The 18,645-nt window shown below is 46.4% G+C and overlaps 1 protein-coding gene across 1 annotated transcript; it reads right to left on the bottom strand.

Moving 5' to 3' along the window:
* Positions 1-1,896: 1,896 nt before the first annotated feature.
* LOC114708577 (tubulin alpha-1A chain-like) lies at positions 1,897-5,411 on the bottom strand. Its single transcript, XM_028891951.2, has 4 exons — positions 5,290-5,411; positions 3,460-3,682; positions 3,183-3,331; positions 1,897-3,081 (listed from the first exon to the last, which is right to left on the bottom strand). The coding sequence occupies exons 1-4, from the start codon at positions 5,290-5,292 to the stop codon at positions 2,101-2,103; spliced, it is 1,356 nt and encodes a 451-aa protein (XP_028747784.1). The 5' UTR covers positions 5,293-5,411; the 3' UTR covers positions 1,897-2,100.
* Between the last annotated feature and the right edge of the window lie 13,234 nt (positions 5,412-18,645).

The raw sequence follows: 18,645 nt of genomic DNA, 5'->3' as shown, positions 1-18,645 counted from the left end.
ACAAAAACCCCACGTCATTTTCAAACTCAGCTGTGTGGGAGTGGTGATGTGGGTACCTGAAGGTTTGCAGTACTTTTCTTCTTTGAATTTATTGGCTCCTATTGCAAAAAGAATATCCTTAGAGAGTTATTCAGGTTTAATTAACATTAGATTGAATAGATTCATTAGGGTTTCAACATGGCATTCAGCTAGAGATGGGTTTAGCAAAAAAGATTAAAGACCTAGGTCAAACGTAGGAGGCACTTGCTTGGAGAACAGGCGTCTTTTGGGAAATTTGGGCAGCCGGAGCTTGTGGCACTAGACACATGCTGAGGAGTCTGGGGAGCCTAGAAAAGAGAGCCTGGAGAGCAGCTTCTAAAACCGGAGGACACATTTACAAAAGTCACCATTTTATCTGTTAGCGGCATAAGGCCAGCAGTTAACCAAACACTGTGATTGTAAATTAGCGACTTTCAACTCAGAAAGTTACTGCTTGGTAGTGCTTTAGGGAGCCTGAGACATCAAGACTGAGAGTTCAAGGACAGCCTGTGCTACCTGGAACGGCCTGTTAGAAAAAACAAAACAGGAGCTGGAGAGACGGCTCAGCCGTTGAGAGCACTGGCTGCTCTTCCAAGAGGACCTGGGTTCAATTCCCAGAACCCACGTGGCAGCTCACAGCTGTCTGTATTCCTGTTCCTGGGGATCTAATGCCCTCACAGACAGATCTTCAGACAAAACACCAATGTATACAAAATAAAATTAAAGAAAAAGACGAAGCAAAGCAAACTGCCAGGTTAAGTGACTTGAGTGAAGTGAAAATGTAAATACTGAAGTGTTTTATTTTTTAGTGTAATCTTTATGATGCCCTTTCTTGCTTTCTTCCTTTCTTTTTTCTTCCTCTTCTTTCTCTTTCTTCTCTACTCCCCCCCCCCCCCCCCCCCGCCCACAGGAAAGGTTTCTCTGTGTAACAGCCCTGGCTGTCCTGAGACTTGCTTTGTAGACCAGGTTGGCCTTGAACTCACGGAGATCTGACTGTATGATAGCATTTTCATCCTTGTGTACTACTCCACTTTGTTCTCATTCTCCTCACTGTCCTGTTCCCCATCACACATTTCCTTTGTTTTCCTTCTAGAGGTAATCCTACACATATACTTTATATTAAGAGAACTTAACCATAACTGTAGCATATCCATAAGCTACCAGCAACAGTTCTATTATTTAAATATTTAGTGGCCTGGTCTTATTTGCAGCCCTGGATGGCCTGGAACCTGCTAGGCAGAGTAAGCTGGCTTCTGCCTCCTGAGTGTTGGGATTAAAGGCGTACACCACCACATCTCACTTATTTTTAAAAGTTATCTTTATGTATGTATGCATTTTATTTTCCAACCTTTTATTTTTTTTTAAACTCTCATGTAGCTCAAGCTGGCCTGCAGTTTGTTATACAGTAGATGACCATTTAGTCCCCCTGCCTCTGCCTCCCAAGTGTTGAAACTGCAGGCCTACACCACCAAATCTTTCTGTTCATTATTCTTTCTTGAGTACTAGATTTCCATACCCTGTGGTGGTTATCTGTCAACTTCACACAATATGGAGTCATATAGGAAGAGAGAATGCCTCTGTCAGAGAGGCTCCAAGCAAGTCTTTGGGGGCATCTTCTTGATTACTATGGGTGTGGCGCTGTGGGCCATGCCAGCCCTGAGCAGGTGGTCCCGGGTCGCATAAAAGGGCAAGCAGAACAATGGAGTGCTAGTAAGCAGCATTCCTTCACTGCCTATGCTTCAGATCCTGCCTCAGTTTCCCCTGATGATGGACAGTAAGACAGGAAACCCTTTTATCCCCAAGTTACTTTTGGTCAGGAGGTTTATCTCAGTAAAAGAAGGAAAACTAGGACACACCCAAATATAAACACAAGACAACTTTTAAGACAGGGAATGTTTTATTTAAAACCCATCAGTGAGATGGACAGCTTGGGTCTATGACAAATCATTCACGTTTAAAGCATAAGTCAGTAACTGTATGAAAGCACACATTGCCACATACAAATTAACTGACCAGACCACAACTTTCTGTGTCGGAACAGAATAACTTCCCCGTAAAAGCAGCACCTTCATGACATTTAATTTAGTATTCCTCTCCTTCTTCCTCACCCTCTCCTTCAACAGAATCCACACCCACTTCCTCATAATCCTTCTCCAGGGCAGCCATGTCCTCACGGGCCTCAGAGAACTCCCCCTCCTCCATGCCCTCACCCACATACCAGTGCACAAAGGCACGCTTGGCGTACATCAGGTCAAACTTGTGATCTAGGCGAGCCCAGGCCTCAGCGATGGCTGTGGTGTTGCTCAGCATGCACACAGCCCTCTGGACCTTGGCCAGGTCCCCACCAGGTACCACGGTGGGAGGCTGGTAATTAATGCCAACCTTGAAGCCAGTGGGGCACCAGTCCACAAACTGGATGGTGCACTTGGTCTTGATGGTGGCAATGGCAGCATTGACATCTTTGGGGACCACATCACCACGGTACAGCAGGCAGCAAGCCATGTATTTACCATGGCGAGGGTCGCATTTCACCATCTGGTTGGCTGGCTCAAAGCAGGCATTGGTGATCTCTGCTACAGAAAGCTGCTCATGGTAGGCTTTCTCAGCAGAGATGACAGGGGCATAGGTGGCCAGAGGGAAGTGGATGCGAGGGTAGGGCACCAGGTTGGTCTGGAATTCTGTCAGGTCAACATTCAGGGCCCCATCAAATCTGAGGGAAGCAGTGATGGAAGACACAATTTGACCTATCAACCTATTTAGGTTAGTGTAGGTTGGGCGCTCAATGTCGAGGTTTCTACGACAGATGTCATAGATGGCCTCGTTGTCTACCATGAAGGCACAATCAGAGTGCTCCAGGGTGGTGTGGGTGGTGAGGATGGAATTGTAGGGCTCAACCACAGCAGTGGAAACCTGGGGGGCTGGGTAGATGGAGAACTCCAGCTTGGACTTCTTTCCGTAATCAACAGAGAGCCTCTCCATCAGCAGGGAGGTGAACCCAGAGCCAGTACCCCCGCCAAAGCTGTGGAAAACCAAGAAGCCCTGAAGACCCGTGCACTGGTCAGCCTGTTAGGAGAAAAAAAAAAAATGTATTGTTGTATTGGCAAGCACACTCAACACCAGAACCCTCTCACTGCATTTTAAATGTACCCATCTATGGCACTTACCAGCTTGCGGATTCGGTCCAAGACAAGGTCAATGATCTCCTTGCCAATGGTGTAGTGGCCCCGGGCATAGTTATTGGCAGCATCCTCCTTGCCTGTGATGAGCTGCTCAGGGTGGAAGAGCTGGCGGTAGGTCCCAGTGCGAACTTCATCTGGAATAGGAGAAGCAGTCAGCCACCCACCAACAATCCACACATGCTCACTCACTGTTCGGTGTCTGAAGAGACTCTGAATCTGTGAGCAGGACAGAATGCCTCAGGGAAGCTCCTGGTCCACTTACCTATAACCGTGGGTTCCAGGTCTACGAACACAGCCCTGGGCACATGCTTGCCAGCGCCTGTCTCACTGAAGAAGGTGTTGAAGGAGTCATCTCCTCCCCCAATGGTCTTGTCACTGGGCATCTGGCCATCAGGCTGGATGCCATGTTCCAGGCAGTAGAGTTCCCAGCAGGCATTGCCGATCTGGACACCAGCCTGGCCAACGTGGATGGAGATGCACTCACGCTGTGGAAAGGGGAAAAAAAAATTATAAAATTTAAATTTTAATAGATTTCTAAAGTGTTTCTAATAATACAAATATTGTTGAAATTTATTTGAAGTCATATCCTAATATGACAGAAAGAATAGGACCTGCTACAAATACTGCAAAGGGGTGTGGTCTGAAGAATGTCACCTTAATACATATTCAAGACATGGTGCAAACCCATTGTTCCCACAGCCATACTTGAATAGAAGAACTTTCATATTTGAAAAATATTCAAAGCACAGATTCTGTAAAATGAGATTAATTGTCTGTTATTACTTTAATGGCTTCTTTTCCTGGTAAGGAAAGACCAATGTTTCATCCTATAAGGATCTGGTATTTCAAGAGGGACCTCTGTACTGCAGCTGAGGCCAGGAGCCACACCCTTCTGCAGAGTATCTGCAGAATCCATCAGAACTCTGAGGTTAGAGGCTAGACAAAGTGTGACTTCTGCATTGCCGTGTTCTCTGTGCCTGGTGCTAGCCTGTGCCCTTTGTTACATTATTTAGCAGAGAAAGCTCTATTTCCAGCAACTGTCTATACGATCTCTTCACTGCTTTCTGTGTCCTAACCCTGCCTGGGTCATTTGCCTGAATTCATGAATTAGTGGAGATATATTAGAACAAAAGACAGTTGGATACAGAGTATAATTTTTTCTTTGCAGCATTTTCATTATTTTCTGAAGGTTTTCCAGGATCTTTTCCACTGTATGGAACCGAAATATCCTTAAAGCTAAGTTAGAAACAAGCGCCAACAATAAAAACCTGAATAAAAAGATTAACATTTAAAACTAGAAAATGGTATTTTTATTCGATCAATTTTTACATACCACATAATATATTACTATTATTTCATGCTATAGAGATATTCTTCTATCGTCTTCAGAGCTACAACTTTCATTGTCTGCGGGGGGTGGGGGGCGGGGAAGGGCGTTTCCCTGGGTTCTGACAATCAGCGTACTCGGGCTTCACAAAGTGGGCTTTGTCCCTCGCCAACCATCCAGCCCCCTCCCCCCAGCGAGATGTCCCCGTCGTTAAGTAAATCGGACTTTTGATACTCAAGCAAACACAACCTCTTGTAAGACGACATTTCCCCAATTTTTAAAAAATAAAAAGTACAGAACCGCTCCCGAGGGAAGTCGCGAGAGGGCGAACCCCTCCCGAAACGCCACGGAAGCAGGAGACAAACAACCCCGCCCCTGCGCCTCCCTGACACCGGCTGCCATGGATCCGACGCAAACTAACCATTTTCCCGGAGAAGTGGGGCGGCGTTCCCGGAGTGCCGGCTCGGCCGCCGCCCTCCCGCTCGCCCGCCGCAGCGGACCCCCGCGCCCTGCGCCCCCGCCCCGCGGCCCCAGGCTGTGCGAGCAAACACCGGCCGGTGCCTTTGTTCTTCCCCGGGTCTGGGCGTTTCCGTGTCCCGCACTGCGGCGGCGGCCGGACTTAGGGACTCCGCGCAAAGCTCACCCTAACAAAGCATCGAGACCACCCTTCCCGCAGGAATGACAAAAGGCTTAGGCTTGTCCTGGCAGATCTCGGGCGACTGGCTCCCCCACCCCGTGACCGAGGGCCAGAGGAGGCTGGCTCACCATGGTTGCTGCTTCGCGGCTGCCGGGAGGATGGCGGAGGCGAGGAGGAGGAGGTGTTGCTTCTTACAGCGCGACTCTTAGGCGGTCGATGTAAGAGAACCTGCGGCACATGGGCGGATGCAGCTCCTTATATACAGCTCGGTCACCATGGGGATGGGCCATGGCCTTTTCCTGTTGGTCCAGACCCCTCTGTCTGCCCAGAGAAGCCGCGACAGGAGAGTGCTGATTGGTGCAAGCGACATGGTATGAGGTAATCTCTCCCCCACCCCTTCCCCCTAGCATCCGTAGACTTTTGCATCCTTCAGACAAAGGCTGTGCAAAGGCGACTAGCCGAGCATCCATTATGGGGTGGGGCTGGGGAGGGGAGGGGAGAAAGAAAATTGGGGTTGGATGATTATACATGGCTTAAACCTTAAGCTATAGTTAAAATAATCTAAGGTTTTCCCCACCACTTAATCACAGAATTTACGTTGAGATTTTTTTTTTTTATGGAAAATTCTAGCGTTTCATTCATAGTATACTAAATTTGAATACTTCCGTCAGGTTCCAGTATCTTTAATTGCTTTAAAAAAAAATAGCAGAGAAGATGGGAATGATGGTCAAAACGGCTTGGGTAAATGCTGATTTTTACAATTATTATTACTTGAACAAGATTCAGAAGCCCAGTGTGAACAGGCCACGCCTGTCATCTCAGCAGCACCTGGGAGTCACAGGCAGGAAGAGCTGCAATTCAAGGTCATCCTAACTGGCCTTAGTAGCTCATGAACGCAAATCCCAGCCTTGAAGGCTGAGGCTGGAGGATTGCAGCCAGTTTGAGGCCAGCCTGGATTATAGTGTGAGATCATGTCTCAAAAAGCAACAGAGAACAAAACCAAAGAGAAATAATGTACAAAACAGAACTTAGTAATTTACTAGGAAAGCTTTCTTTACCGATAGTATTCTCCATCTCCGCTCCACGCCCACTCCCCTCACCCCCCCCATCCCCTACCCCCACCGCCCCGGGATATTTTATCCCTAGAAATGAGCCACCCTTTCTAATACAGGATTCAGAAACTGTAAGGAGAAAGAATTGAGTTTAAAAACTAGCTCTTTCTTTGTGTGGGCTTATATTTCTACATTGCTCTTTTTGGGGGGAGGGGTGATACCAAGTAAAAAATAACTGAGATAGCAAACTAAAAAGGGGAGAGTTATATAATATAAAAGGAAACCATTTTGTGATGTTGTTTTCATGCCCCAGACAACTGCAATGTCAGCCGACTGCAGTTCATTTTCTGTAGTTCCCTGAATTCCGTAAATAGCCCCGTCTGTAGCTGGGCTTCTAACTGTGGGAACAGGGGCTCCTCACAGCACTGCTATTCAGCTAGAGACTGTGGTGGTTGCTCAATTGCCCCTTGGGACAAAAAAATGCCTCGCTTTCACCCCTAGGAAATGGATTACAGTGGCATTCTTTTGCTATTTAGAAAGCCTCCATTATCAGCAAGGATGGTCTATAGAGATTGAGTCTCCCGAGCGGCAGACCACTGAACGTTTGCTGGATAAAATTTCAGAGGTAAAGAGATGTTTGTTGGGGCACCAAGCTGAAATTTTGAATTTTGACAGATGGTTTCCCTTTTAGTTTTCTGTAGCACACACAGTCGTGGTTGTCAGCCGCACTATTTCCAGTCTCTATGGAGTCCATTCATCCGGCGGGGCTGGCAAGGAGCGGGTGTGGGAGGGGGGGAGGGCCTTGGGAAGAGAGCAGCTGCAGGTTGTGAGGCGACAATGGTGGCCGAGGGTTCTTCCAGCCTGCCCTCCACAGCTCTGCTTTTCTTGTTTGCGTGCATTGTGAAAGCCTTTTCTAGAGGAAAACACATCAATAAAACCAACACACAGGTCGTTGGTTTGCTTCTTTTTTTTTTTTTGGTTTTTCGAGACAAGGTTTCTCTGTGGGTTTGCTTCTTGCATATTTCATAGGAGAAATGACCCCCACCCTCGCCGTCATTTTAGGAAATAAAAGTTTATTTTAGTAAAGAATCAGGAATAAAGATGACTACTTCTAATCTGTAAGTACATTTAGCAAGGATAAGAATAAACGGATGGCAGCTCTCTCTTAAAAAGCCCACACCCCTGCTTGGTCTTAGAGAAGACCACACCCACTCTCTTGGGTATTTTTCTGACCGCTTCTCTCTTAACTCCCATGCTTAAAAATCTATTTTAAAATCCTTTAATAAGCCCCAACTCTGCTTCATTAAAAAATGGCATCGATAGGGATTGATAAATAGCTTATTGAAAATATTGTCACAAAGAAAAATGATTGCATTTATCGGACACATTTGTGTGTATGTGTGCCACAGTATGTTTAGAGGCCAGAGGACAGCTATGAGAGCAGATTCTCCTGTCACCATGGGAGTCCCAGGAATAAAACTCAAATTCCCAACCTTGGTGACCAGCTAAGCCTCCTCTCCTTCCCCGAAATTTTAATAATGAAAAAATAATCATACACTACAGGGCCGTGATGAAGTGTGATACACCCCCCTTTTTTTAAGTACAGTGATGCATTTCTATTTCTTTCCAATATAAAAGGCCGAGAAATGTCTTCTTTCCCCAATGCTCAGTTCTTTATGATTTTACAGAGGATGAAAAGAGGATTTGTAGGATCACTCTTTGTCACTCTGCCTCAGAACCATTCGGTTCCTTATGCAAACGAGAGGCGTTTTTCTCTCCCCTTGAGCATAAATAACCGCAAGATCTGGGTCAGAAACAGACTAAACACTGCCATCTTGAATATATAAGTGGAGATCAGCGTGGGTGGGTCAGTCTGCTCTTTTTGCTCCTTATGTAGTAGCTTTCAAACTGTGGGGTGACGTGTGTATTTGTTTACATATTGCTAGTTCTAATTTGACTGTTGATTTCTTTATGTGCATCCACAAGCAGGTATATAATACATTCTGCTAACAGGTTCATTCTGTACACAGAGATATTGGCATAAAAACTTTGTTTCTTACTACTTCTGTGGTTTAATTATCTATTTGCATGTTCAGATGTTGCCCTTTACCAAACCTTGTGCATGCTGGGCAAGCGCTGAGCGCTTACCCCTGAGCTACATCTCAACCCTAGATGAGGTCTCTCCTTAGCTCCAGTTTGTCTTAGCTTTCTCAAGTATCTGATATTGAATGTGTTACCGTCTCAAATACTCAGCTCTGGAAGGTTGTGTTGCTCACTAGTGGATCAGTATACACCTGGCTTCTGAAGTCAGAAACAGCCGTTATTGGCTTCTCTCTCACCTGTTTTGGGCTCCCTGGAATCACCCACTAAGTCAGGTCAAGTCTACTTCATAAGCCTTTTTGGTTTGTTATACTGAGAAATAGCTCGTGCCGCCTGGGCTAGCTTCAAACATGATTCCGTGTGTAGCTATGACTGACTTGAATACCTGATCCCTCTGCCTTCGTTGCCCAAGTGCTGATTTTAGGCATATGCCTTCATACCCAGATCTCAAATCCCATTTTTTAACAAAAAATTCAACGTACTTATGTATTTATTGTGTGTGTTGACATGTTCATGTGTGAACACACACACACACAGTGAAGGTCAGCTATAAGACCAGCTGATACTGGCTTTCCCACAGATCCAGGGATCTAGACTCAGGTTGTCGGGCTGGACAAGCACTGATTTATCTCCCAGCCCACATTTTTGTTTTTGGAGTGTGTATTAGTTATTTTTCTATTGCTTTGATAGTATACTATGACTATACACACCTTTAATCCCAGCATTCTGGAGGCAGAGGCAGGCAGATCTCTGTAAATTCAAGGCAAGCCTGGTCTACAGAGTGAATCCCAGGACAGCCAGGACTACATGGAGAAACTGTCTCAAAAAAACAAAAACAGCAAACTAAAAAAACTATGATGAAGGCAATTTATTTATTCATATATTTGGTTGGTTGGTTTGGTTTTTTAAGACTGGGTTTTGCGCCGGGCGGTGGTGGTGCACGCCTTTAATCCCAGCACTCGGGAGGCAGAGGCAGGCAGATCTCTGTGAGTTCAAGGCCAGCCTGGGCTACCAAGTGAGTTCCAGGAAAAGCGCAAAGCTACACAAGAGAAACCCTGTCTCGAAAAACCAAAAAAAAAAAAAAAAAAAAAAAAAAAAGACTGGGTTTTGCTGTGTAGTTTTGGTGCTGGAACTCACTCTGTAGCTCAGCCTGGCCTCGAACTCACAGAGATCCATTTGCCTCTGCCTTCCGAGTGCTGGGATTAAGGGCATGTGCCACCACCACCCAGCTCCAAGGCAAATTATAAAAGAAAGCATTAAATTGTATTCATGGCTCCAGAAGATTACAGTCCATGATAGTGGAGCAAAAATATGGCGACAAGAACAGCTGAGCATCCACATCTCAAACCTCAAATAGGAGGCAGAAAGACACACTGGGAATAGTACTAGTCTTTTGAAACCTCGAAGCTCATTCCCGTGATATATCTCCTCCAACAAGGACACACCTTTTAATTCTTCCCAAACAGTTCCATCAATTGCTGACCAAGTGTTAAACATATGATGTTTATGAGGGCCATTCTTTCATTATATATTTATTGTTTGTTTGTTTGTTTGTTTTTCGAGACAGTGTTCCTCTGTGTAGCCCTGTCTGTCCTGGAACTCAGTCTGTAGACCAGGCTGGCCCAGAACTCACAGACATCCACCTGCCTCTGCCTCCCAGTTGCTGAGATTAAAGGCATGCACCACCACCGTCCAGCTTTCACTCAGATGATTTTAAGCAAAAGATGTGCTTCTGGTATGGAATTGAAAGAGGTGAATTAAGGATTTGGGATCATCATTTTATACACAGTAGGGAGTCATTGGTCTACTTTAAACACTAAAATGACGTGATCTGTATTCTGTAGCATGATCTGTCGTGTATATGCACTATACTAAAAGCAGTATGACCATTGCGTGGAGGTTCAGGCGAAGGGCAGTGGGAGAGAAGAGGAAGAGGAGGAGGGGAGGAGGAAGAAATGAACTTGTGAGGAGTTCCAATTTGGAATTGGAATGGGGAGTGTATTCATGTATGAAATTACCAAACACACACACACACACACACACACACACACACACACACACACACGCGCGCGCGCACACACTGGTGTTTGAATTAGAGTGCCCTTATAAGCATGTAAACATGGAGAAGTCAGAGGATAGCCTGGGGTATGGGCCCCCCCACCCCACTTTTAGAACAGAGTCTCTGTCTTGTTTCCTATGAACTCTCCCAGGGTTATGTGATTTCTAGGGATCCAGACATGGGTCCTTACACTTGTACGGCAAGCATCTTACCCACTGAGCCCTCTCCCCAAGCCAGGTTATTTATTTTTTTAGACAAGAGTCTCACGGATTCCAGTCTGGGCTCAGACTTGCAATGTAGCTGAGAATGACCGTGAACTTGCGAGCCTCCTGTTCTGTGCCCCAAGTGCTGGGACCATAGGCATTTAACACCATGCCTGTTTTTATGTGGTGCTGGGAACCGAACCCAGGGCTTTGTGAGAGCTAGACAAGCACACTCCACCAACAGAGCCTCACCCCTAGCTGCACACACTGATTTGAAATGACAGTCAGTGTTAAATAAATGTCCTAGAAGTTGGTGTGGCAAACAGTAGGCTCGGTGGAGGCCCAGGACTGAAGGAGTCATGGAAAGATCCTGGGGCTCGGCACTGTGAGAAGCAAGAGGAGGTAAGGGTGATGGAGCAGCCTCAGCTGCAGTGGATGGAGACCCCAGGGTATTGGAAATGCCAGGACCATGGGGCGTTCACCAACGACAGTGGCAGTTGTGGAATGGATTCTGCCTGAGCCTGTAAGCCAAACTCTGTGCTGTGGATGGCAGAGTCAAAGCAGAGAGCCGATCCAAGCCCTTTGGGGTCCAGAAATTTATAAGTGAGCCCCAGATACTGGACACTGAGTTTTTATATAGTCGGGCTTTGGTTTTATGTTGACCTGATTATAATTTCCCCTTGTTTTTCCCTGTTTGCATAAGAAAGTATATTTGTTTGAGATAAGGTCACACTGTGTAGCATTAACTATCTTGGAATTTACTGTAGACCATGGCTGGCCTTGAACTCACAAAGTTCTACCTGCCTCTGCCACCCAAGTGCTGGGATTAAAGGCATGAGCCAGGAGGCCCAACTTTTTTTTTTTTTTTTTTTTTTTTTTTTTTGGTTTTTCGAGGGTTTCTCTGTGTAGCTTTGCACCTTTCCTGGAACTCACTTTGTAGACCAGGCTGGCCTCGAACTCACAGAGATTCTCCTGCCTCTGCCTCCCGAGTGCTGGGATTAAAGACGTGTGCCACCACTGCCTGGCCCAACTTTTTGTTGTTGTTGAGACAAACTTGTTTTTGATTTTATGGGAGCCCATAGTTGAGAGACATTAGAATTTTAAAGAGATCTTGGGTTGTTTTTCTTTTCTTTTCTTTCCGTTCCGTTCTCTTTTCTTTCCTTTTCTTTTCTTTTGAGGTCTTAGATTTTTAAAGTGTTGAAAGGTTATGGTTTGAAGTGACATGTTTATGTGTCAAGGTTGACTGGGGTAGGAGTTGGAGGTGGAATGTCACCGTTATCTTCAGCTTCCAGCTTATACAGACTTAGTCACCTGGGAGGAGGAAACATCAACTAAAAAAAAATCCTTTAATCAGATTGGCCAGTGGATGTATCTGTGAGACATTTTCTTCATTGCTAATCAATGTAGGATGCCCCAGCCCACTGTGAGTGGTACCATTCTAGGCAAGTGGGATTGTGCTGTATAGGAAAGGTAACTGAGTAAGCCAGAGGGAGCAAGCCGGGAAGCAGCATTTGTCCGTTTCCATGTGAATTCATATGTACACTGGTCATGTTGATTTAAAGGGCCCTGTTTTCTTGGTGTCCCTCATCCCTCTGGCTCTTATACTCTCTGCTTCCTCTTCTACAGGAGCCCTGAGGGGACAGATTTCATGGAGATATCCTGTGTAGGGCTGAGTGTTCTAGGTCTCTCACTCTCTGCAAAATGTCTGGCTGTCTTTGTTTCTATGAGTATAGCAGAATATCATTAGGAGTCTCCCCCCACTCACACCCCCGCCCCAGACAGGGTCTCTCTGGGTAGCCCTAGTTGTCCTGGAACTCGCTTTGTAGAGCAGGCTGGCCTTGACCTCAGAGATCTGCCTGCCTCTGCCTCCCAAGCACTGGGATTAAAGGTGAGCACCACCATTGCCCGACAGTTTTCATTTTATTGATACTTTTGTTTTTGAAGACCAGTAGTATTTGGTTTTACCCCAGGTCCTTGGCTGTCACCTGAGCAGTGTCTGGTATGGATTCCATCTCGTGGAGTAGACTTACGTCAAATCAGATATTGGTTGGTTACCTCCACAAGCTTTGAGCCACTATTGCCTACCACAGTGGTTCTAAACCTGGGGGTCAAATGATCCTTGCACAGGGGTCGCCTAAGACCATTGGAAAACACAGGTGTTTACATTATGATTCATAACCGTTGCTAATTACAGTTACGAAGAAGCAACAAAAATAATTCTGTGGTTGGGGGGGTCACTGCACCATGAGGAACTGTATTAAAGGGTCGCAGCATTAGGAAGGCTGAGAACCTCTGTGCTTCTAGTATATCTTGCAGGCAGGACAGCCTTATAGATCAAAGGGTTTGTGGCTGGGTTGGCGCTTACATTTCTCTTTTGGTAGTTTAAAGAGTACCTTCCTGGCTGGGCAGTGGTGGTGCAGGCCTTTAATCCCAGCACTCGGGAGGCAGAGGCAGGCAGATCTCTGTGAGTTCAAGGCTAGCTTGGTCTACAGAGTGAGTTCCAGGACAGGTACCAAAGTTACCCAGAGAAACCCTGTCTAGAAAAACAAACAATAAGTCGAGCGGTGGTGGCGCACGCCTTTAATCCCAGCACTCGGGAGGCAGAGGCAGGTGGATCTTTGTGAGTTCGAGGCCAGCCTGGGCTACCAAGTAAGTTCCAGGAAAGGTGCAAAGGTACACAGAGAAACCCTGTCTCGGAAAAAAAAAAAAAAGAAAAAGAAAAGAAAAACAAACAATAACAACACGAACAAAGAAGAGAGTGCCTCCCTGTACCAAAGACGCTAGCACACAGGGGTGAAGGCTCTGTGTAGACACCAGCTTGACCTCTCCATCTCCAGTGAGTTGTGTAGCTGTTGTCTTCGGCAATGGGACCTCCAGTCAGTTTGTGGAGAGCAACCACAGTCTTAGTGACAGCCTGGGTTGTTTGGGAACCCCTTTGATGGCTCAATTAGACGCAAGCCAGTCCTGGTACTGGAAGATTCGTTCTGTAACAAAAGGTGTCCGGGGGGGCCCTGTCTCTCCCATCGTTTGGTGATTTCATTTAGTTTGTCTTCATATCTGTATATATTTTAGGAAGCTTCCGTTGTATTAGGTGTCCATACTACTCCTCAAAAGTCTCTCCTCATATTCCCTCCCTTACCCCTCTCCTCCTCCCCCTCCCTTCTTGATCCTTCTCTTCTGCCCTAAAGACGGGCGCCACCAACCGCCTGGCGTGTGTTCAATTTTTTTTTTTTTTTTTTGGTTTTTTCGAGACAGGGTTTCTCTGTGTAGCTTTGCGCCTTTCCTGGAACTCACTCTGTAGATCAGGCTGTCCTCGAACTCACAGAGATCCGCCTGGCTCTGCCTCCCGAGTGCTGGGATTAAAGGTGTGCGCCACCACCGCCCCGGCGTGTTCAACTTTTTAAGGATCCCCGTGCACATATGCAGGTAGGCTTACGGAGCTACACCACACATGCTCTGATTGCGTGACTGCCCTGCGCACAAGCAAGACACAAGACGCCTTGCTTAGCTACCGAACTGCGCATGCTTGGTCATGTAGCTGAAGGAGTAGCAGAATCCTAACAATACTAGTGCATCCAGCACCAGAACAGATCATTCACCAAAATAAATGAACAAACAAACGAATGAATGAATGAATGAATGAATATTAAAAGGACTCTTCCTTTCCTGAACTACACTCTATCCTTTTTTCTCTCCCAAGACAGGGTTTCTCTGTGTAGCCTTGGCTGTCCTAGAACTCACTCTGTACACCAGGCTGGCCTCAAACTCACAGCGATCTGCCCTCCTCTGCCCCTCAAGTGCTGGGATTAGAGGTGTGCACCACCGCCGCCCCACAACCACTCTATTCTTTTAAGCTGTTCACGCTTCTCCTTTATTTTATAACCTAACCGCTCTGCTCCTCCTCCTCCTCTCCTTTCTCTTCATCCTCCTTGTTCCCTTGGAACAGTTTCATGTACCCCAAACTAGCCTCATACTTGATATATTGCCAAGGATAACCTTGGTCAATGTCTCATCCTTCTGCTTGCACTCCTGAATGCTGCAGAGACAGGTTCTTACGACCACACCCAGTTTTACCTGGTGCTGGAGAATCAAAATCAGGGCTTCCCACATCCTAGGCAAGGACCCTACCAGCTGAGCCACATCCCCAGCCAGCTGGAATCCCAGTTTTTGTAAAAACACAATTGATAACTTAGTTGCCTTTCATTGACTTAGATGATGCTCACGCACCAGCAGACTGTATGCTGGACCACCTTTGTTCAGCTCCCTTTGTTCTGCGGAGCAGATGGAAATTAAGTGGCAGACTGGGAAGGTTGCCATGGTGCTCTGGCTACAGGGATTTAACAGCCATCAAAGGAAACGCCGGGCTCCCCTCCCCCACACACCCAGTACCGGTTTCTCACATTTCTCCCCAATCCTTATCTTTTGTTAGCTCAACTGCCTGGTCAATGGTCCCCAAAGATCCTCTGTGTCTACTTCCTCGGTGCTGAGGTTACCGGCATGTGCCACTGTGCCCGGCTCTACCGTCTGGGTGCTGGGGATGAACCCGGGTCCTCATACTTGTGTGGCAAGCATGTTGCTGTCTGCACCATCCCCCAGCCCCTCCCGTGCTCTACGGTAAATATGTCATTATATTTATTTAAAATTAATCTCACCAATCATTAAGTTCTGTCAACTATATTTGAAGATCACCTTAATAACACTTGGAACTGGCAAATGACAAACTTGTAAAGCTTGACCCATTTTGTTAGTCAAAGGGCCTAATGGAAGACACGATGTAGCATAATTGGGGCTCCATCTTTGACCTCTTTTAACATTGTATTCGTTTTCTAATACAGTTACTTCTGTGTTGCTATGGAAAAACATCAGGACCCAAAGTAACTTATGGAAGAAAGAATTTATTTTGGTTTAGCCGCAGAGGGAGAGCCTTGGTGGCCAGGAGTCATGGCAGCAGACGCAGGGCAGGAACCAAAGCGGAGGGTCAGGAACCAAAGCAGAGGGTCACGTCTTCAACCTCAGACTTGAAGCAGAGCAAACTGAAAGTGGGCCAAGGCTCAGAGCCCGGGGACTTCCTCCAGCAAGGCCACACTCCTGAAGTGTCCATAACCGCCCCAAACAGCACCAAGGCCAAGCGGCTTCACTCACTGGGCACCAGAGTTCAAATACCCGAGGCTTTCAGAGACGTTTACCATTCCAGCCACCACGAATATGTAAATTCAAACAGAAGCCAAGCTTCTGAATGGTGTTGGAGTGGCCCCAAGTGCCCGTTCTTCCTCGGCGTACTGAAGTGCTGCTGACTCCTTCCCTGGATCTATTCAGTAGTTCTTATTCAGCCAATCAGATTCTTTTTTTTTTTTTTTTTAAGATTTATTTATTTATTTATTTATTTATTATATATACAGTGCTCTGCCTGCATGTGTCCTTGCAAGCCAGAAGAGGGCACCAGATCTCATTACAGATGGTTGTGAGCCACCATGTGGTTGCTGGGAATTGAACTCAGGACCTCAGGAAGAGCAGTCAGTGCTCTTAACCACTGAGCCATCTCTCCAGCCCCTCGGATTCTTTTAGAATTAGTACTTTACCCTTTTGGAAACTTCAAAGTTTTGGTGCAATTGGTATGGGTCTGGGTTTTTCTTCCTTCCTTCCTTCCTTCCTTCCTTCCTTCCTTTTTTTTTTTTTTTTTTTTTGGATTTTTTTTTTTTTTTTTTTTTTTGAGACAGGGTTTCTCTGTGTAGCTTTGTGTCTTTCCTGGAACTTACTTTGTAGACCAGACTGGCCTTGAACTCACAGAGATCCACCTGCCTCTGCCTCCTGAGTGCTGGGATTAAAGGCGTGTGCCGCCGCCGCCGCCGCCGCCGCCGCCGCCGCCGCCGCCGCCGCCGCCACCACCACCACCACCACCACCACCACCACCACCACCACCACCTGGTCTTCTTTCTTTTTTGGGGTGGGGTGGGTAGGGTAGGTTTCCAAGAAAGGATTTCACTGTGTAGCCCTGGCTGTCCTGGAGCTCACCCTGTAGATCATGCTGGTTTTGAACTCACAGAGATCCACCTCTACATCCTTAGTTTTGTGATTAAAGGCATGTGCCACCACTGTCCAGCTGGGTCTGTTGTTCTAAACTCTGATAATTCCTAGATGAATTGGCTGAAAACTGCCCGCTTTGTGATAATTATTCATGGATACAAAAGATACAACTCCCAGTGGTGCCTGACCTTAGGGGTTTGTTTGTTTTACATTGATTTATGTGTTACTTATGTATGTTTACATGTGTGGGTGCACGTGTCATGGAACACTCCAGAAGTCAAAGGACAACTTTAAAGAGTCAACTCTGTCTCTACCATCTGGGTCCCAGGGCTAAAACTCAGGTTTTGGGGCTTGATGGAGAGTTCCCTTGCCTGCTAAGCCACATCCCAGGTTCCCTGCTAAGCCACATCCCAGGTTCCCTGCTAAGCCACATCCCAGGTTCCCTGCTAAGCCACATCCCAGGTCCTGTCTGTTTCTTCGAGACAGGGTTTCATGTAGTCCAGGCTGGTCTTGAATTACTTCCCCTCCTGCCTCTACCTCCCAAATGCTAGGATTATAGACATGAGTCACTGCATCAGACTTAAGGGGATATTTAAGAAAAATATTTCTCCATCTTCTTTTAGATTTAAAAATTAAGAATTGAACCCAGGTCCCAGAGCAGCCAGTGACCTTAACCATCGAGCCGTCTCTCCAGCCCCCGAACTTGGGTTAAAAACAAAACAAAATACATTTATTTAATTAATGTGTGGGGGTTTCATGTGGCACACACGTAGAGATCAGAGAACAGCTCTGGGAAGTGTTCGTCTCCTTACTACGTGGGTCCCAGGGATCATCAGGTTTGGTGGCAAGCACAGTTACCTTTGGAATCATCTCGGCAGCTCTCCCCTCCCACGAATTTAAGCACTGGTTATGGGCACACAGAAGCAAAAAGATTTTAAAAGGCTGCTGGTTTCCCCTCCTGCTTCTGTCAACAGCAGATTGTTCCAGGGTGCACACTGTAAGAGGTGTAGCGGTTCACCCGAGCTAATCCCTACGACTGTCTCTGTATTTAGTATATTTTAATAAAGAAGCCCACCGTTGAGTCTTTTTTTTAAAATGCTTTCTGTATTTTTAGATTTGTAAGAGTGGTTGCATGCTCACCTCTCACGTTGCTAAGCAACAAACCGTACAGTTGCTAGGAGACGAACTAGCAGGGTTGGGGGTAATTCTCAATCCAGTCACCTGACTTTACAGCTTCAGGCAAAAGAGAAAGCAGTTCATGTCGGTTAAAAAGGTTAGGGAGAGGCAGGAGCCTGGTGGTCAGGGACTGAAATTCGGCAGCTCGGAAGGATTGGAGAGCAGAGTGTGCCGGTTCTGCAAGGAGAAGCTCTAACGCAATTTCCTTGCATGAGTCATGGAAAAACCTTACCCTGCCATGCTGAATTTCATCTTCTGCATGCTTTTACCTTATCTGAAAAACAAATTAGAGAAGAAACTCGGGGAAGAAACCTTCCAGTTACCATTCCTAAATGTGTACAGGAGAGTGGAAGTCAATAGTAACGCTCACGGAAGACCGGCCATTACAAAAATGTTTACGGTTATTTAAAAAGCCCACGTCTAGAGACCGGGATGCAGCCGGCCTCATAAACTGCTTGAGTAGCTCAGTCGGCAGCATCACGTAAGGTCGTCTTCTAACACGAATTGAGTTTGAGGCCTGCCTAGGACACACGTGACTCTGTCTAGGCACAGGGTCTGCACAGCTTCAAGTCACAGGCTTCTAGCACAGAGAGGGGGATGTGGACCCGGATCTCATCCCTAATCAAGACTATTTGCAATTAATACCTGCGGGCAGAGGGAAAATCAGTTTCCTCCAGTGGAGTGTCATTGGGTCTATCAACCACACTCGAGGGCGCGCTTCATGCCCAGAAATAGTTAGCAACACAAAATGAACTCTGTATTTCTTTTTGTGTGGGGGCACTTTATAAATATAATAAAGTTCATAAATAGAATAGAATAATTTAGTTTTGTTTGGGCATTTTCATCTTATTGTTTTTTGGGGGGGTTGTT

This window comes from Peromyscus leucopus, chromosome 20 (assembly GCF_004664715.2).
Source record: "Peromyscus leucopus breed LL Stock chromosome 20, UCI_PerLeu_2.1, whole genome shotgun sequence".
NCBI classification, from domain to species: Eukaryota; Metazoa; Chordata; class Mammalia; order Rodentia; family Cricetidae; genus Peromyscus; species Peromyscus leucopus.
This window is presented reverse-complemented; position numbering and strand designations above follow the sequence as displayed.